This window comes from Mustela nigripes, chromosome 3 (assembly GCF_022355385.1).
Source record: "Mustela nigripes isolate SB6536 chromosome 3, MUSNIG.SB6536, whole genome shotgun sequence".
Taxonomy (NCBI): Eukaryota; Metazoa; Chordata; class Mammalia; order Carnivora; family Mustelidae; genus Mustela; species Mustela nigripes.
In genome coordinates this window covers 44,716,933-44,737,586 of record NC_081559.1, presented here as the reverse complement: position 1 = coordinate 44,737,586, position 20,654 = coordinate 44,716,933, and the positions used below count along the sequence as shown (strand labels likewise).

The window sequence follows — 20,654 nt, the reverse complement described above, 5'->3', positions numbered from 1 at the left end:
CTAGCACCACCCACAAGCCTTCTGGAAGCAGCGGCGAGGAACGTGCTGGCATGCTTCTGATAGTCTCATGGTCTCCGGCTCATGGAAGATGCCTGTTTGGAAGAGGATGTTTTTTTCATAGGAAAGCTCTGAAAAGTGACTCTCAGTTTCCACACCATGGACCCCACAGGTGGCCACTGAGCAGGACCTCATGGCCTTGCCCTCACACACGGCCACCTTGATCTGCTGCCAGACCTTGGCCCCCGCATCTGGGTCCCGCCTGCCTTCTAAGCAGCATCTTCCACGGGAAGGGCACACTGTTGCTTGGGGTCCAGACACCACTCCCCTTCCTCCTCCTTCCTCCACTGGTTTTGGGCCTAGCTACGCCTGCCTCTCTGCTATTCTGTCCCTGTGTTTCTGGCTGGAAAGGAGTTCCCTTCCCCTTTGTAGAAAGTGGGAGGTGGTCGAGTTTGTGCTCAGTTTGTGGGTCCCCTGCAGTGAGAAATACCACACAGCTGCTGGGACTCTGCTGTGTGAGGAGACAGGCCTGGTTTGAGCTCCAGGCCACGCCAATGCTTCCTGCCCTTGCTCTGAGCCCTGTGGGGCTTGGCCATGGGGTGCTTCCCCAGCAGCAAGGCCCAGAGACCTGGAGGCCGGGTGGCTGGGAGGCCAGGAGTCTAGGAGTCAGGGTGGCTTGGAGGTCGTGAGACTGGAGGTTGGGATCCTGGAACGTTGGCTGCCAGGGCTGTTGCTGTAGGGTGTATCTGTCCAAGACCAGGCTCAGAGCCTCCTGCGGCACTGTCTGTGAGGGTGTGGCCAGCACCTTGCCCTTGGGCCATACTTCCTGCTTGCACCTTCCCCATTTATGAGCTGGTGGTTGCCTCCTTTTGCTCCTCAGCTGTTACTGTCACAGCTACATCTGAGGTTTTGGCGAATGTCCGTCTTATTGGCTAGCACACACGCTCCTACTGCAGGGTTGTGGGCTTTATCTGGAGAGTGAGAATTTTCATTTTATATATTTCTACAATGATGCTCTTTTTCTTTAACATTTTCTGTGTAATGTGATGTGAACCTCCCAGAAGTCACAGACGTGGTGGGTGACATATATTACGTCTTCACCAAAGAGAGCTCTGAGCCATCTGATACCCTGTTTTCTGAATTTATGAGCTGCTCTGGTTGGTAACAGAAGCTGGGTGGTTTGTACATTCTAGTGATGGCATTGTGGGAAACGGGGCCCAGGAAGCCGCCGGGGCCCCTGATGGTGGCACTGCCCCCTCAGTCCCTGTGGCCTCTAGTGGGAAAGAGCTCAGCCCCCTCCCCAGAGACAGGGGGGCTCCCAGGGCCCACACCCTAGAGCTGGCAGAGTATGATGCCTTCCTCACAGAACAGCAACTCGTGCCCCGCACGGCCACCCCCTGGTCCTGCTCACTCCATGTTCCCCTTGTTCTGCCTTGCCTTGTGCTCTGGTTCTAGCCCGTGGGCCTCCACGTACCTCGATGTCCCTGGCTGTTCCCTTAGGTGTCCACCATAGTTCCTGGGAACAGCCAGAGGGATGTGCCGGTCTATCCCTGTCTTAGGCACTTTATGGCTTGGATCTGGGAGAGTGTGCATTAGATTTCCTTGCTAGAAAGTTCTGGGGCTGCTGGGACTGCCAATGTGGCCCCCGTTCTGCACAGGGAGCAGGCCAGCCACCCGCCCAGGAGGGGCCATGGAAACAAGACCCACAACAACAAGGAAAGGGATTGCATGCCCATAGTGCTGCAGGCCGGGTGTGGATGCTCCCTGTGGCTTAGCTGCTATGTCCCCAAGCGTCCCATCCCCCCCCCCCCACCAGAACATCACAGATGGGGAGTCTTTGAGGGCCGACTCTGCCCACGAGCTCATCAGTGCCTTTTGTGCGTGTGCCTTTTGTTTACTGACAGCCCACCCGTGTTTTCTCATGGATCTTTCCCATTGTTGGGTGGCTGGGCTGTTGCAAGCAAGCCGCTGTGCCCTTCTTATCCAGGCGGGAGTGCAGACGTATCCCCACAGCCAGGGACGGGGTTGTTGGGTCCCGGGGCAGACATGCATCTAACTTGGTGAGGAGTTAGTTCTCCCGGTTTTCCAGGGCAGCCATACCCAGTCCAGCCCTGCTGTGTCCCTCTCCAAGTACCCTTCCCAATGCAGTTAATCACCCAGATCTTCACGTGCATTTTCTCCAAAATGGCTTTTATTTTAGTTTTTACTGCTGAGAAAGTCGGCAGTCAGGCTTTGCATGTGGACCGTGCAGAGCATGGCCCTCGCCGTTGGCGACACAAACGTGTGGACGCCTGGCCCTTTGCTGCTGTTCATGTGTGTGTCTGTCTCGTGTTCCTCGGAAGCGAGACTCTGACCGTCTCTGTCCCCCTTCCCTCCCCACAGCAACAGCAGGAGCTGCTGGCCGTGAAGCATCAGCAGGAGCTGCTGGAGCATCAGCGGAAGCTGGAGCGGCACCGCCAGGAGCAGGAGCTGGAGAAGCAGCACCGCGAGCAGAAGCTGCAGCAGCTCAAGAACAAGGAAAAAGGCAAAGAGAGTAAGTGTGCGGGCACGATCACGAGCTGGGGGGCGCTGGGGCCTTGCCGGGGTGTCTTTTCCTGCGGCTCTTGGGCTCTGGGTCCTGTAGGCAGCAGCCCGCGGGGGACCCCCGCACCCTACCCCAGGTGGAGCATGCCATGTCGCCCTCAGCTTGGGCAAGTGTAGCCCGGGTCCATGCCTTCGGTTGGGATGTGCAGCATGGCCTCTGGCTTGATTGGAGTGTTCTAAAGTGTTCTCAGCAGGTGCAAAGCGGGTTTCACCAGGAAGTTCGTCCTGGAGGTTTCAAAGTTCTTTCCTCTTGTGAGCACACTGTGAGCCCCGTAGAAGCAGGCCTCGCTTGTGGGATGGCCTGGGGGCCGAGTGGGGATGCAGTGGCCAACTGCCTGCTTTCGCATTGGCCCTCTTGACCCTAATGTTTGCTTTTTCTAGTGGCAGTGTTTGTATATCTGAAGACCAGTGGGGTCTGTCATTTTCCAGGAAAGGAGATGATTCTGTATATTGTTCACCCTGTGGAAGGTGATGGGGGGGCAGCTTCCTGTGTCCCTGGAGGAGGAGCCGTAGTCCCCAGCTACGTGGTCCCTCCAGTGGGCTCAGCAAGGACCAGTGTTTGTGAGGCCTGGCGTGTCCTGCACATGGGTCACATCCACGCAGACTGAGGCCGAAGGCAGTTGTTTCCCACGCACGTCTGTGCCTCTGTCTTCGGCAGCTTGTTTCCAGTGACACACCCAGGACCTAGACAGCAGTGAGAGTGGGTGTCACATTGCTGGGCTCGGCTCATTTCTGCCTGAGACTTTGGTACTTGGCGGAACTCATTTGATCCCTGGTGACACTGAACATGAGCTAAGATGTGCACTTCTCTCCTGCGTTGGGTTCTGGTGTGGGGACGTTCGGGTGATGGACTTCCAGCACCTGTGAGCAAAAATAGTGATATTTGCATATTTCAGTAACACACACGAACCTCAGAACTCCGTTATCTTCAGCTACTTAAAATGGTTAGCCGTCTAGAAAAGCCATCTTAACAGCCTGTTGTATAGATTTTAGACTTCAGATTTCTGTTCAGATTTTAATCCACACGTCTTTGACAGCATGCAACGTATTAAAGCATTCTTGTCAAGTCTGTTCTTTGAAATTATTTAAGAATCTTTTGTACTGTGTATGATATACACACAGAAACGTGCACAGCCTCCAATACATAGGGAACTGTTCATAAGCTCACCCCCCAGTAGAGCCCCCAGACCAGGACAGGAGCGGTGTCTGGGCCCCTGGGCCCTCCAGACCCTGCTCCTCCCCTCCTTCCCAAAGGAACCCCTCCCTGGCATCCCATACCAAAGGCACTTTGGCCTGCTTCTGAGGTTTCTAGAAATGGACTCATTAACCTGTGGCTCTTTGTGTTTGGCTTCTCTCACTCAGCACCCACCTCGTGCAGTGTGTCCTTATTGTCCTGTGTAGCAAGAGCTCACTGCTGTAGGTAGCTGCCTGCCACCTCACTCACGGGCACTGCACTGTGTTCGTCCGTCCTGTGGTCGGTAGGTATTTGGGCGTTTGCTAACCAGAGCTGTGACGGGTGATCCTGGGACACATGTCGATGGATATGTCCCTAGGTGCAGACAGGCAGGTGCGAAGTGGCTCAAGCTTCACACTTTAGGGAATGTGTGTGCCTGCCTCTCATATGTGAGACCCAGCCATTTCTGAAGCAACGTCCCAGCCATGCAGGGCAGCGCCCACAGCCTGTGTTCCTACTAGCGCTTGCTGCTGGCAACCACTCTGAGTTCGGTTTGGTTACCAGCGAGGCTTGGCACATTTTCTTGTCTCATGTCAAGTGCTTGCCTGTTCATGCCTCTCTCTCATTTTTGTGGTGGGTTGTCACCCTTTTTCTTGACTTGGGTGGTTCTGTTCACATCCTGGTTCCAAGCCCTCTGTTGGTGTTGTGTGTCACACATGCCTTCTGCCTTGCTGCTGCATTTCCTCTGCCTGATGGCCCCTGTGTATCATGTGGGCTTCCGCTCCCAGTGCAGCTGGGCCCCTCGGTCTGGTCTAGACCAGAGTCAGGACCCGGCCCATCTGTGCCGCCATGCCTGCAGGCTTGTGTACATTTGCGTATCTGTTCCCTTTCGGAAAGACTGGTGTTCTTTCTTCACCTATGCAGCCAGTGCATTTTGTTCATGTTCAGTTTGTGTCTCTGAAATATTTGTATGTATTTAGTAATTGGTTTTATATATAGAAGTAACCTTTCGTGATTATTAGTTACTGCAGTGTATTTTACTCTTGAAATAATATACTTTAAATGTATTTTCACTTTAATGGGCTGGTAGAGTTTTCAACGGAAGAAGCACATCAGGAGAGTTTTTATTCTGCATGAGATCTAATTCTTGTACCAATGTTTGAAAGTAATTACTAGATCTGAGTGGTGTGCCTCGTTCTATCACACCAGTTGTGTGAGATGGTGACTTCCAGGCTGTGATGGCTCATAGTCAAGATTCCAGGCACGAGGATGAAAGCCCATCAGGGGAAACTAAATAGCAGATTTGTGTTGGCAACAGACACAATTGGTCTTTGAGTGCAGACTTGTATCTGCGGTGGGCTGATGGGACAGGCGGGGTGGTCACGCCATTGCCCTCACCACTGAGCCCGCTGGCTAGATGACACTCTCCTCCATCCACAGCCCCGTGCTGGTCAACCACTGCGTGTATTGTGTGTGGAGACTCCCTTGTGTGAAGAGACCTTCCTGGCCAAGGTGTTCCTGGGGTGCTGACCACCTGTGAGGGGTGGCACATGGTGTCGGGAAATCCCCCAGAGGTCCTGAGGCCGCTGGTCTGGAGTGGAGGGTGGGCTTCAGCATTGTTATTTCTAGAACTCCTTGGATCATTCTGGTGCAGCCAGGATTGAGAACTGAGCATCCAGGTGAGTCCTATTGCTCAGTGTGAGGAATCTGACTACCAAACGGACTCTGTGGCCTGTCACTGGGGACAGCCCTCTGTTCTGGGAGCCCACCCCCCTAGATGACAGCACCCAGCCCTTTTCTGAGCCCTGTGAGAGGGACTTCTGCTCAGGGGCCAAACCACAGGTGTGCACAACGGGACTGCATATACCCTGAAAGGGGGTCCTGCCCCCTTTCCATCCTCCTGTGCTTTGCTTGAGCCTTGTTTCTGTATCCTAATTAATGTGTTTTCCTCTGGAGGAGGGAAGTCGTTGTTTATCAAAGGATGGGAGTTAAAACTGTAAGTATGAGCTAGTTGATGTGTGCCACAACTAACCTACAAATAACCAGGTTTCCAGATTGCTAAAAAGCAGCTCAGGCTAAATTAGTTCCTCGTAGTTTACCAGAATCTTCCAATAAAAATAACATCTTAAGCTTCACAAAATGTGAAAAGATTTAACTTCAGAAAAACATTTTAGATCTGTTTACACGTCAAAAACAATTTCTTCCCTACCTACTGAATGTCCTCCCCACCCCAGCCGAAGCATTGGAATGTTCTCTGTTTCCTTCCACACTCGTCACTAGCAGCAACCCTGGTGGTTTTCAATTTGTGGATTTGGGTGGTCAGGTTTTATTATTAATAATAAACTGTGTACGGTTTGGGTATTTGGCACGCTCGTGTAGGCTTTGCAGCCCTGAGTGTGGTCTTGTGAGGAGACAGGCCTGGCAGGCCGCTGTGGTGGACGCCACTCGGGGGCTCTTATGTGAGCGGGGCCGCGGGCGGGCTCCGCAGCATGAAGGAGAGCCTTGTTTGCAGCAGCTAAAAGGGCGTTTGTGGGGGAATGCAAATGGCCTGGGGCGTCTCCCATTGGTAAGCATTTGAAAACTCAGTGCAAGGCATCTGTGCAGTTTCTTGTTTTTTAATCTTTTTAAGTGAATCTCCTATTGAATATTTAATTACAGTTTTGTTGCATTTGTAAACATTTACAGTATTTTTAATTTTAAATAATTCTCCAACTCTCTTTTACTTATTGATACCAGTTGACGCTATGAGCTCTAAGGAACAGTGAATTCTTACGATTCGTGGCATTTCGTCTCATTCAGCACGAACACATGATCTCTAGCCAGGTTTTACTTAGCTTAACTACATTGAGGGATCTCAGATACACAGATTCCAAGGGACAATCCAACAGAATGTCAGGCTTTGTTCTCTGAGACGCCTGGAGCGAGCGCAGTGACCTTTCTGTTCGTTGCTATATATAAGCCCAGCCTGCTCGTTCACTTCGTTTAAAATATAATTTTTTAAAAAATAGGCTCAAAGGACTGGAGTTGAAAGATCCAACACCTGATCCAGAAAGTAACTCTCTGTCCCACTTTTGAAGTCAGGCCTTCCTCAGAGGCCCATGGGGCAGGAGAAACATGAGTCCATCATGACAAGCGGTCTAGAAGCACCTTCTCCTCCCCATAGGCCCCCAGGTACTGGGCCGGTGCCCAACGCCATCTCCTCGGCCCCCCATGCTGCCTGGTCTCTTCTCACCGGCCTGTCCCTTACATCCTGCCCCATGTGCAGAGGAGGCTTTGTCTTTTCTGTTTCCATCTCTGTCCCCATCAACCAGATCAGAATCTGGCACATAAAGCCTGTCCAATGAATGAATGGTAGTCAGCATGAATTTGTTCTTGTTAAAAAGTGAAAATTAGAGCTGTTAGGTATTCGTGTACTGAATGTGTTTTATCGGTTCTGTAACTCTGTGTTAAGGTGGAAGTATCTGGGTGAGCCCAGGGTTGATGTGCGGAAGTGTGGAGTCCCCGTGTTGTGCACCAGAAACTAATACAGTATGATGTAAAGTAGCTGGGATTCAAATACAAACTTTAAAAAAAAAGGAGAGGAGAAACAGTTGTTTTTTAACTCAGTATTTCCTAAGTGTCAGAAGAACTGCTCTGTGAGGCGCATCGGGTTAGAATTGAGATTTCTCTAATAAGAGCGCCAAGATTTCCATATCCACGAAGAGAATAGACAATGAGAAAGCAGAAAGCAGCAGAATCTGCTGAGATGAGTAAACAGCTAGAAGGATGCTGGCTGTTCCTTGAATATGCTCTCCTGTGAAGCACGAAAGACAGACGGTCCCTCTGTGGTGCGTGGTGTTATTGGCGTTGGCCGCGGCCACAGCCATGTGCAAGTGTGAGGACCTGTACCCTGGTGGTGCCCGCTGCCCCTGGGAGGAGGGTCCAGGGAGTTCCCCAGGGGGCCGCCCTTGTGACCAGTCACCATCTGCCCCCTCTTGTAATGTGGCCTTGGCTGGACACGTCAGGGAGGTTCCGTGGTGTTCCTGTTGTCTGTTTGTGCCTGAAGGAACCTTCCTGCGTTCAGGAAGGTGGGCTTGGCTTGATGGGAACCGAGAGAGTCTGTAAGGTGCCTTCTCCCACGCTGTGCGGGTGGAGGGACCACAGGTCAGTCGTATGTCCTCCTGTGAGGACACAGGTGACAGACAGCTCAGGGGACAAGGGCTGATGGGGGCCAGTGTCTCCTCCAGGGGAGGCAGCTACTCCTTGCCACGTTGTGTTGTGCTTGCCCGTTCCTGGGATTTAGCTGGGATGGAGGATTTGTTCTTTGTGCTTCCTTGAGTTCTGGAGCCCGTGATGCCAGCCAGGGATACAGCTGAAGCAGGGAGGGTCAGAGGCTCCTGAAACATGTCGTTGGGATCAGCCTGTCCCTGGAGTGCTCGTGGAGGCCTCACAAGCATCGCTCCCATGGAGGAAAAGTGGATCCATGTTGACAGGTGTTTTCCCAGGTTTGGTTTGCTGGGAAACTCTCAGGAACAACCTTCCTCCACCTACCGAGACACTCTGCTGCTTGCCCAGCTTTGTGTTGTCCAGTCTCCTGCACCCACAGTTGTGAAGGACCAGAGGCCATCTTTTCTTCCTTCATCTGGGTCTTCCCCCTCGTGCACCCCCTCCTCATCATCAGGCAGTCTGATCACTTCTCCGTGAGGCCAGCAGCACCGGGAGGTGGAAGGAAACCCGGAGCTCCTCATTCCACTATGGTTTCTTTTGTCAGCTGGGTCCACTTAAGAATTACCAGTGGATTTGCATTTCCCCTGCATAGACGGCCCTCTGTGCCCTCTGCCCTTCCGTGCCTCCCACCGCGCCCTGCATCACCTCTTGCTCCTGGTTGCAAGGCACGCTGTATCCTGACACGGGTAACCCTTGGCATATATCCTCAGCTGTCCTTGGTGCTGGTGCTTGGTTAGGGGTATTCCAGGTGACTACATGTCTGGGCACGTTATACGCAGATACCTGTGTTTGTGCGATTTTCTGACAAGCCCACTTGTAGGCTGGAAATAGGCTATGTGTGTTCTGAATCAATGTTCAGCCTGACTCTGGCTATCTTTGGAGGGTACTGAGCCGCGATGCTCAGAATCAGAGGTGACTTTGTGCCTTCAGTCACCCATAGCTTGGCCTGGCCGTGTCCGTCCTCCCACGTGCCCTCTGCCCAGTGGCCAGCACATGGTGTGCACAGAGCTCTGGTGAGCTGCTCTTCTTGGGCGCCAATGGGGTCATTTCCTCGGACCCTGGGAAGGCCCCAGACAAAAGCCGGTATGTCGTGATGGGAGCTTCTGAAGGTGCTTTGGAATCAGTGTAATGAACTTTCTTTGTGTTTCCCTTGGATGAGCTAAAATCAAGCCCTACCGCAGCTATGGAGGACCTGGTCCCCAGGGATTCATACTTTCTGACCAGCACCCTCTACCCACAGAAGGCTCTCTGTGATGGAACTGTAGGGGCACACTGCCTCCGAGAACGCAGACACACCTACAGCTAGACAAAAAGTCTGTGAATGAGAGCGTGTACTGGGGGTATGAAAACAGTGGGAGCAAAGACAGTTTCTCTAATGATATTAACAATTTATGAGCAGTTTGTCAAAATACTTGTAGAGTCTCACACCAAAACCCATTTCATGTGTATCAGAAAGAAACATGAAAATCTAGCAACAGCAAGCAGCTCAGTGAGTGAAAACCCAGCACTGGAAAACCAAGCATAAAATAAAACTGATTATTTACCAAACCAGCAAAGGGAAGATCAATTTTAGCACTTCCAGAAAATGGAAAAAATTGCAATGAGAAAACCTGAGCAGACTACATACAAATGAGCATTTGAATATTAAAACGAGGACAAATCCCAGTATTTCCTTCCTTTCTTGGGGGAAACCTGGTCCTTACCTCCTGTGTTTGTCCTTTATTTTTACACCTGGAAAGCCTCCCTTCTGACAGTGCTGGTGGCCGCCCACGTGGGGTCTCCTGCCGAGCTTGACCACCACCGACTGTCCTGCTGTATAGCCAGTTCTGATACTGTCTACCTGGAGGATCAGACCCACGAGTCTGGAAGTCCAGCTGGAAGTCCAGGCTGCAGGTCAGATGTGTCCATGGCCCCCTCCTTGGGCTCGTTGAATTGTGTCAGAACAGCTCACAGAACTCAGGGGAGTTCTGACGTAGGTTTACTGGTTCACTGAAGGGTGTGCCCAAGGATGCAGGTGGGCAGCCAAATGGTGTGGTACGTGCGGGTGAGGTCTGGGCAGGTCCCAAGTGCTGGAGTCTCTGTCCCCGTGCTGTTGGTATGTGTCGCGTTCTTGGCACATGGAAAGCTCTCTGAACCCCATCCTGTGGGCTTCCTCATGACCAACTGTTAAGTCCATTGCCAGCCCCTCACCCCTCTCCGATGGTGCTGAAAAGTCTAAGCTTCTAATGATGGCTCACTCTTCTGGTGACCAGCCCCTTCCAGAAGCCTCCCAAGAGTCCAGCCACCACATTAGATCAGGAGTTTGCAAGGGTTTTTAGGAGCCTGGTGCCAGGAACCAGGGGCAGGGGTGTGTGTGTGTGTGTGTACTCATACATATGTATATATATATATATATACAGACAAGCACATGTATGTATGTATGTATTTGCACATATACACATATGTTTACACACACACACATGCTATCTCACAAAATTAGAAAATCATCCAAGTTTTAAAAGGAAACAAGAGACGAGGGCAGAGGCTTGCACACAAATATGGAGGAGAAGGGAGAGCTGGGTGCAGGGAGCCAGCTGCTTTGGTTAGACCCTGCTGCTGGTTGCTGCCTGGGAGGCTCCCCGGACCACATGGGGCTGATGATACCTGCTCACAGTGCTCATGGGAGCTTTAAATGTGCGAGGCCTAGTGTAGGAGGCTCACAATAGATTTATTGCTGTAAAACCTACAGCTCAAATGGGTGAACATTTAAAAGGTAAACACACAGACCCACCGTGCCACCCCCAAACGTACCATGAGAATACTCTGCAAGAAAAAATACTCCAAGGACATAAAGATACATCACAAGAGCGAAAGATAACTACTTGCCCGGGGAGTTATCAGGAACCACAGTGAAATACCGGCTGCCCTTCCCATTTGCAGCAAGTGACAGTCGCCAGTACTAATGAAGACGAAGTCATGTGGTAATCCTGAGGACTGACAGATGGAGGTGTGGGGTCAGGTGGTGATCCCGAATACTGATGGAGACATGCAGTCACGTCGTGATCCCGAGTACTGGTGGACAGAGACACGTGGTGATCCTGAGTACTGATAGAGATGCAGGGTCACGTGGTGATCCCGAGTACGGATGGACAGAGGTGTGGGGTGATCCTGAGTACTGATAGAGACCCGGGGTCACGTGGTGATCCCAAGTACTGATAGACAGAGACATAGGGTGATCCCGAGTACTCATGAAGATGCAGGGAGCCTGCCCGCTCGTGGCACATGATTGTTTATGTATGAAGGCACTTGGGAAAGCAATTAGAAGATGCTTCGAGGGGCGCCTGGGTGGCTCAGTGGGTTAAGCCTCTGCCTTCAGCTCGGGTCATGATCCTAGGGTCCTGGGATCGAGCCCTGCATTGGGCTCTCTGCTCAGCGAGGAGTCAGCTTTCTCTCCTCTCTCTGCCTACTTGTGATCTCTCTGCCTCTGTCAAATAAATAAATAAAATCTTTTAAAAAAAAGAAGAAGAAGATGCTTCGAGGGCTATAAGGTTCCTTTTGTTAAATATGTTGATTTTGTTGATCCTTCCTAAGAAAATCCTCAATATGATGACATCTGCTCATGTTCACGGCAGTACAGTTTCGAACGACGGCAATAGCAAGGACGATCTAAAAATGCCTTCCAGTCAGAAACGGGTTTGTAAAATGTAAACTGTGCTTTGCTCACCTTCTGAAGTATCTTTCCACCATGAAGAATCCTGGTTGGTTCCGCACAACAGGAACTCTGCTGCTCACAGGAAGGGGTGGGTGCAGGCGTGCCGTGGAGTCTGAGCCCGGCCCCGAGGAGCGTGGATCAGATGCGCACGGGTCTTACTATAGAGCGGTGGGTCTGGACTTTGCTTTGTGGGTCTGTTTCTCAAAGTTGCCTGTTTTCTCTTTGGGTGAGTAACCAGCACGCAAGAAAACCACAGAGCACATGATTCTGACTTTTTAGTAAAGCCTGGTGAACGTGCTCGAAGTAAGTAGTCGATGAGCTGGAAGGAACAGAAACTTCCCTCTGACACGCATGGAAACGAAGCCGGCTCGGTTTCCTTGTACACAAGCATCACACTCCGTCCCTCTCACTGGCACTGGGGGGTGTGCACAGAAGCGCTCTGAGCGTCTGCTGGTTTTGCTCCAGTGAGAAGGAAGCCACCACGCTGCCAGCACCAAATTCAGAATGGTCTTTTATGTAACAGTATCAAACTTCCCTTGGTGGTTTTGTGTTAGGTAATAGTAAGTCTTCATGCTGATGACTTCTGCATTTTAGATGGGATGCAATTATGTAAAATCTTCATGGGAAGAAGGCCTCTTATTAAAACTTCTCCCATCTTTTTCCTTCCTTTGAGAAGCCGTCACGGCATCAGCAACATCCTGAATTAGAACCCTGGGCCCGTCTGCACACCTTCGCTCCCTGTCAGGCAAGGAGCCCCGCGGCCACCCTCCACTCCCCGGGCCGAGGCTCCAGTAGGTCACCTGTCTGTGCTTCCTTCTGCGCCAGGTGCGGTGGCCAGCACAGAGGTGAAGATGAAGCTGCAGGAGTTTGTCCTCAATAAGAAGAAGGCTCTGGCCCACCGGAACCTGAACCACTGCATCTCCAGCGACCCCCGCTACTGGTACGGGTAAGTGGGGGCATGCGCAGGCTCTGAGCCTCCTCTCGGTGGCCCGAGCAGCACCCGGTTTTTCACCCAGCGAGCCAGGGGGGCAGGTGTGGACAGGAAGGCTGTGCGCACAGCCACGAACACAGGGTAATGAGCAGTCCGGTGGGTCTTACGCAGAGGCAGTCTTCCAGACAGAGAGGGGCCCATCTGTCAGTGAACGGACTGACGCGTGCAGGGCTGGTGCCTGGCCCTGACTCTCCTCATCATATATTTTGGCTGCAAAAGGAGCCACTTAAACTGGATCTCTGGTTCTAAATTGTACGAATGCACCTACTGAATTTCAACCTGGTGTTTTATTGACTGCTGGGTAAGCCCACAGCTGCTGTGGCGTATTTTATTTCTGTGCTAGGAACCCTCTCCCAAGACAGGCATAACGGACAGAGGCCACCAGGGAACCTTGCTCCTGCTGATAGTTAAAGAAAGCTGGTGTGGCGTTGCAGAAAGGTCAGAAGTGATGCCCACGTGCATAGGGATGTCCTCGGAGCATAAACTCGCTGCAAGGGGCTGGCCATGGTCCAGGCCACGTGGGGCACAGAGGGGCAGTTGTACATGGCTTTAAACCATGATCAAGGGTGCTTTGCAGGCTTTGCTTAGAAATACAGTTTTCCGCTGTCTTTGAGGGTAATTTTCATTTCTTACAGAAAACCCATAGGGTAGTTTTCATAAGTCAAAATATGGTTATCATTCATTGTATTGGGGAAAAACACATCTATCTTCAAGCTCTTAAAGGGGCAACTATTTGACTAAATCAAACACCACCATGTCCCCCTGGGATGGTCCCACATATCCTGGCAGACTACGTCGTCATCAGTACAACCAGAAAGGAATATTATTCCAAGGCAGAGAAAGCGGCCCTCGTGCCATGTGCTGCCACAACATGCCGCCAGGTCCGGAAGGCTGTGCTCACGCCTGTCTGCACATGTGTGGGCGTGCACGCAGGTCAGCCAGTGACACGACTCCCACTGCAGAGCAGAGGCAGTGGCGGCCGTGGAAAGCCACAAGCAAGGCTGTGGGCCCACATCCACCGCATGCAGGATTCTTTGGAAACGCCAGTAGCAGCACCTGGTAGCCCCACGTCTGGGCCCCCAGACAACCGGGGCTGCAGTGGGGAAGCTGCACTGTCCCCTGGGGGTGGGGCCACTGGGCAACACCCCCAAGAAAGCAGTTTGGGTAGCCTGTGAGATGGTATCCGTGGGGTTCACACTGAAGACAGCAGGAAGAGGAGTGGGCTTCGGGGACTCAGACTGGGAGGCACTGGGGGGATCTGAGAGGACAGGCCAGTGAAGGGACCAAGAGGGCAGAGGCGTCCTAGGACCTGCTGGGATGGAGCATTAGTAGCAGTGACTTGTGGGCTGAGAGGGTCAGTCAGGGACACTACTGGGGATGTAAGGCTGGCAAGGGCCCAGGGGACCGGAAGCCTGCAGAAGTTGTGGGCTGACCATGTCGGATGGTAGAAGGTTGGTGCCAGGCTCCCTGTGAGCGGGCAGGAGGCTGGGACGGGAGACCACTGGCCGGAACAGAGGCTATGGTGATGGGTCACATGTGACAGGAGAGTGTGTCACCTCCAGTCCTAGAGGCTATGGGGGAGGGTGGGTCCCAGCAGAAAGGGAGCACTGTGGAGAGAGTCTGGAATGGAGGGAGGGGCTTCTGGGGAGGAGCTCCTGGGCAGGGATGGGGGAGAGAGGGAAGGCAGGTAGCTTTCCATCCTGGGTTGTGGGGTCCCAGTGGGGACTGAGGCAGCTGCTGCCTGGGGAGCAGAGCTCCTCAGGCCTGACCCGGACGCAGCCTGCCTGCCCTGGGTTCAGCTCCCTTAGAGGGATTTGGGGCACATGGGCTGGAGTGGGGAAGTCAGCCAGAGGACAGGTTTGTTTGCACTGAATTTGGCAGCGGTCTTGTGCTGTCACTCTAAACCCAACATCACGGAGTGACTGTCGCATTCAGTTGCTGTGTGAAGGCAGAAACACGGTCAGAAAACTGGGTCTTTGTGGAGGAAAAACTGAACTTTGACCTTGGCTTCACTTCACCCGCAATGATTATTAGCCCAAATGTAAACCCAAACACAAAAGCTGAAACTCCTAGAAGAAAAGATAGGAGAAGTTTTCACAGCCTGGGGCAGAGGTGGACAGAGTTCTTAGGACACTGCTGTCATCGAGCATAAGCCAAAAACTCCAGCAATGGACTTTATGACAATTAAAAACTGCTCTTTCAAAGGCACCACGAAGAAAATAAAAAGGCAAACCGTGGACTGGAAAAATATTCACAATTCCTATCCCTTCTCACAGGGTTTATATCCAAAATATATAAAGAGTTCCTGCCACTCAATAATAAAAAGATAAGTGATCTACTGAAAAAAATACAAGCAAAAGATTTGAATTAATACCTCAGAAAATAAGACCTATACATAGCCAGCCAGTCCATGAAAAGATGGTTAGCTGTCAGGGAAATGCAAATCTCAGCCATTGGGTATCACCCCCTCGCACCCAGTGGGGTGCCTGGAGTTTAGCTGGCCAAGCGGTGAAAATGTGGGGCCCGTGGACTGTGGCGTGCAGCCAGGGGGAGTGGAGTGGTGCAGCTGGTGGCAAATAGTCCAGCAGTTTCTCATAAAGGTGAACGTGCCCCTCTCCCCTCAAGACCCTGTCCTGCCAGGGTCTGCCCCAGAGGTAGAACTTCTGTCCACACACACACGTGTTCTTGGGGTCCCGGATGCATCGTTTGTTGCTGCCAAAGAACGGAAGCAGCCCAAACACGCACCAGAGGGAGAGCACAGGAGGCGGCAGGCCCTAGAGATGGGATGCTCAGGCAGAGAAGCGACATGGACCCCTGTTCGGGGATGCGGGTAAATGACGATCTGGAGTCAGCATAATGAATCTAGCAACAGAGCCAGCTGGCGACTGGGCTAGGGGACCCAAGCTCGGCTGCGGATGGCATGGGGTCCTGTCGGTGGAGACAACGCTGCTCTGTGTCCACAGTGGTGGTGGCCCCCCACGTGTCCCTGGGCCTAGAGATGAGGCTGTTCTAATGGAGATTTGTTGTGAGGGTGCCAGACAGGGCAGACTGCAGCGCCTCAGCATGATGGAGACAATGTGACCTGTTCACCGACCATTTTAGGCTGATTGCACGTTGAAATGATTGTAACTGGCATATACTGGGTTAAAGAGTGTCATAAAGTCAATTCAGCCATATTTACTCATTTCAGCGGGGCTGCTGTGCCATTTGAATTGCTTGGGTAACTCACATCGTCCTTGTGCTGGGCAGTGCTGGTTAGGCGAGGGCAGGTTGTGTTGAGGTCACTTGTATAAGTCTGACTTGGCGGGAAAGACCGGCTGTGGAGGGCTGAGGCAGCTGGATGCCATGGCGCAGCCTGAGGAGGGCCCAGAGAGCCGAGGAGAGGGCGCTCCTCTCTGTGCTTCCGTCTGCACCTCCTTGAAGACCACAGGTCATCCACCAGTGGCCCAGACACTGGCACAGGTGCCACCAAGCACCTCCTGCCAGGCTGTGACCAAGAGCTGTGACCGGGGCCATGACTTGGGGCCGGGAGCTGGGGCTGGGCCTATGGGCAGGGCTGAGGCTCATGGAAGGGGCCACCCTCAGGCTCTGCTCCCCTGTGTGAGGGGATGGGGGTAGCAGGTGTGCACATGGGAGTGTGTGAGGGTCTGTGCATGGAGTGGAGTGCACTGAATGTGTGAGAGTGTGTCAATGTACAGGTAGGGGGTGTGTGAGCGTGTAGGTGTGTGGGGTGGGGTACATGTGACTGCGAGCATGTCAGTGTGTGGGGAAGAGTGTCTGTGAGAGCACGTCAGTGTGCGTGTGAGTGTGTGAGCATGTCAGTATGCGGGGTGGGGTACGTGTGACTATTGAGAGTGTGTCAGTGGTGGGGGAGGATGTGTGTGAGAGTGTGTCAGTGTGCAGGGTGGGGTATGTGTGAGGTATGAGGGTGGGGTACGATAATGCAGGTGTGTGCGAGATGGAGAGCGTGTCACTGGGGCGGTATGCATGCAGTCCAGGGTCAGGACTTCACTTTTGCTCACCCTCCAGGTCCTTGTTCCCTGGGACACACGTACACGGTCCCTGGGGCGGGTGGCGGCGAGGGGAGGGGGTGACAGCGGGTTTTCCTGGAGCAACCCACTTAGCTCTGTGGTGGGCACCTGGGGACGAGCTCTCGTCCGGGAGTCAGAAGGGTACCAGGCAGTTGCATGGTGGGGATGTGAGTCACTCGCTTAAAAAAGGCTGGGGGCTCTGTGGTGATAGCCCTGGCCTCCTGCGTGCCGGTTCAGCCCCATGTCCTGGGATGATGTGGGACTGCTGTGTGCTGAGCCCAGGTCATGGCCTTGCACTGTGGTTCTAAGGGCCCTATGAGAAAGGGAGGGTTTCACCCTGTCATCATCTCCAGAGAGCAAACCAGAAGAGAAGATCTATTAGATCTTGAACAAATACAGCTTTTCCAACTTGTGGCTTCTTTATAAACAGTGTATAATTGAAGTCTAATAACAGTAGTTATTATTTATAATACTATTCTACCAATAATTATTATTCACACTTTCGGGTCACAAAATGCACACATGGGTCTTTCCATGCGTCTCATGAAAGAGAAAGCGAATTCCTTCCCACATTGTGACTTAGCACTAAGAAGTTTGAAACCGGCTAAGGCCACATTCCCTGAAGGACACCTCAGAAGACGTGATTTGGTAGAGATAGTGTTGCCCTCAGACTTTTTTTTTCTTTTTTAAGATTTTATTTATTTATTTATTTGACACAGAAAGAGAGAAAGTGAGAGAGAGCACAAATAGAGCAGCAGGGAGAGGGAGAAGCAGACTCCTCACTGAGCAGGGAGCCTGATGCAGAACTCGGTCCCAGAGCCCTGGGATCATGACCAGAGCCGAAGGCAAATGCATAACAACTGAGCCACCTGGGGCAACCACCCTCAGACCTTTAATAAGATTGTCAGACAGTGTCCCCCTGACGTGAGACCAGGGTTGTCTCAGCGGAAGCACAAGTGAAAAGGAGGGCTTCTTGCCTAAGGAGGTGACCCTGTGTTGCGGGTACAGTCGTGTGCATGCACCTGTCCCCAGGAGCATGAGCTCTTGCCCACTACACAGCCTCGCTGGGCCCCACAGCCCAGATGTCCAGGCTGTGCTCAATGGACCGGTCTCTGTGATCAGCCCACAGTCTGCACAAGTTTGCTGTCCCATATTTAAATGATCCACCTGTAAGCATTTAAGAGCTCCTATTCTTAATTCAAATAACACAGGTGCGTGGATGTGGAGTACGTGTATTCAAATAAACAGTCAAACAAATTCCAAATAAGTAAGTTGGCAAATTTGCTTCAAGCCATTAAGCAGATTACACAGTTTAAAGACTCGACAGAATTCATTATACCTAGGGTGGGAGCTTCCAGGACATGCCGATGGTCTTCCCGAGGGCTGGCGGCACCCCATTCCCAAGCCCCACTCCCCTCCCGCCCACTTGAGCCTCTTGCTGGAGCCAGAGCCTGCCTCACCATTTTCAGGATGCTGAGTGTGCCTGGCTGGTCACTGGAGGCAGTAAACATCACAGACCCACTTCCCGGCACAGGGTGTTGGCTCCTGATACCCGCCATCCCCTAGGAAGTGGGGTGACGGGGTGGATTTTGTTCCTCTGAAAGTGCAGATGAACACTGGGTATTTTCTGCCGAAGGAAGGGTCCCTTGGGGATCCTTCAAGACTTGACCATTGCTTGTGAAAAGTAGGAACTTCCCACTTCCCCATCAGATCTCAGCTGCCTGCAACCGTGCAGGTCCTGTCCACATTTGGCTGCCATGGGCCCCTGAGGACAGGCCTTTCCGTGGCTGGCTGTGGCCTGGTGGCCTGGGAGCAGCCCTGCAAGGAGCCGCCCAAGAGGAACAGGATGCCGGCCGGCTTCGCACCAGGCCCTGTTCCGCTGGGCACAGGGTTCAGCTGTGGAGGTGCTGCTCAGCCTTGGGTCACATGTTCATTATTGGTTTCTGTCTCATTTCAGCCTTGGGGCAGACAGGAGCCCGTCGCCTTGGTCAGCCAGAGCTGATCCGGGGCCGGTGTGTCTGGCGGGCTTCCGCCCCTTGTTGACTCATCCGTCTGCCTTTGCCTCTTCTCTCCAGGAAAACACAGCACAGTTCGCTTGACCAGAGCTCCCCACCCCAGAGTGGGGTGTCGGCCTCCTACAACCACCCGGTCCTGGGAATGTACGACAGCAAAGATGACTTCCCGCTTCGAAAAACAGGTCAGTGCTCCTTCCTGCTCCAAAAAACAGGTTCAGGTCTCCCAGGCCCAGGGACTGAGGGGTGGGGCTCTCGGCCGGCCCCTCCCACATGCCCCACAGGGGGCGGGGCTCTCAACCGACCCTCCCACTTTCCCTACAGGCTGAGTCAGAGGGAATCCCTGCTTGTGCTTAAGTATTGGCTTTTTGTATTAGAGCATCATTTTTTAAAATAATGTCCTTAAGTATTACTTTATGATTCATACCCAGAGCAATGAGCCTCATGTGTGTACACCTACGGCTTAAAACTCACACTCATTTATAAACAACACCCAAGCTACCCTCCTCTGGGTGGTGTGCTCCACTTTGTCATAGCCCAGAGCATCCCCTGCTGGGCTCAGGGACACAGCAGCTCTTGCTGATTCACATGAGACCTTGTGGGAGCAGGCCAGCTGGCCTATGGCCCTTGGGGCTGACTCTGGGCGGGGCCTGGGAGGGCATCCCAGAGTGGGAGGAAGTCTGTTCAAGAAAGAAACTCATTGTGTCCTGCAAGGACATCTCAGGAGACCTCGGGGTGTGTGTGGCCCTGTCACAGACCAGAAGAAGAAGGGTATTCACACTCCAACAGGCTCCCTTGGACTTTTGCCAGTGGTGATGGTTTGAGTGGGCAGCAGCTTTTAAGAAAGATCAGAGTGGCCATGGCCAGGGCTTGAGGGTGGCCGGAAGGGCAGGGGCCAGAACGGGGGCATCCTGCAGAGAGGCTCTATCCACCACGAGGTGTGGGCAGGCTAGGGTGGGCTGTGGAGGATTGGGTCCCTTGGTTGCAGACATGCGGAGCCTATGGTCGCAGGGCGTTGTGGGAAGTTCCTACTTAGCGGAAATGAGGCTCGTGAGGCATAGCCTTCTCTTTGTAAACACAGATTTTGTTTTATCCAGAGGATTTGGGTTGCTTTTAGACAGATATTCTTTAAGGCAATGAGACATCAGCATCTTTACCTGAGTGATGAGGCACTGGGTGACAGGGCTGGGGGTTCATATACCACTCCATCCTAACAACAGAGGACTTAGAGCCTCACGACAGGCAGAGCTGGGTCCAGAGAGCTCGCTGCAGCACTCAGGGAGCAGAGCCCAAGTCTAGAGCCAGAAATTGCAGCAAGGCTCCTCGGTAGTGCTTGACTGACACTCAGGTGTGTGAGATTGAGTGGCCCCATCAGAATGGCCACGGGTCCAGGACCCCAGAGTCCTGGACAAGGATGGGAGAGAGGACTATGGAGCCCCTCCGAGTCAACAGTGAGGATCCTGCAGGCATGGGCAGGGCTTCCCGTCGCCTGTAAACCCTCCCCTGGTGAAAGGGAAGTTGCCACTCTGTCCTCTTCTCCTCGGTGTGAGTGTGTGATTCTCACCCTTCCATTGAGGACAGCCGTGGGTTTCACCCAGATAGCCCATGCGCCCAACAGGAAGGTCTCTGTCAGGAGCTGGGGGCCAGTTCTCACAAGGTGGCCCCCATCCCCGCTTCTGGAACTTCGTGCTGTATTGGCCTGAGCTCAGATCAGCAGAATGGCAGGTCACAGGAAGCAGCGGGCTGTGTGGAGAGAGGAAGACCATGCGTGCTCCCGATGCCCTGGCCCAGGAAAGAGAACGAGGAACAAGGAGTCTCCCTCACTTTAAGGGCATGAGGGTGGGTCAGGTAGACAGAGGTCATGGGCTCCAGCAGCCAGCAGCTCGAGTCAGATCTTTCCACTGCTTTCGTAGCCCTGTGTGCCCTGCAATGGATTCCTTAGGTTCCCCTGGCCTCAGTTTGGCATCAG

At 52.9% G+C, this 20,654-nt stretch overlaps 1 protein-coding gene across 6 annotated transcripts in view; it reads left to right on the top strand.

Annotated features, from left to right (window-relative positions):
- The window catches only part of HDAC4 (histone deacetylase 4), a 282,919-nt gene that overhangs the window by 187,839 nt on the left and 74,426 nt on the right, over positions 1-20,654 (top strand). For 5 of the 6 annotated variants that reach the window (XM_059393840.1, XM_059393839.1, XM_059393838.1 and 2 more), the window contains 3 exons: positions 2,380-2,530; positions 12,477-12,597; positions 18,749-18,870. In XM_059393840.1, coding sequence (XP_059249823.1) covers positions 2,380-2,530; positions 12,477-12,597; positions 18,749-18,870 — 394 coding nt within the window. The remainder of the gene's footprint in view (positions 1-2,379; positions 2,531-12,476; positions 12,598-18,748; positions 18,871-20,654) is intronic. The other variant, XM_059393837.1, reaches the window with a different exon arrangement.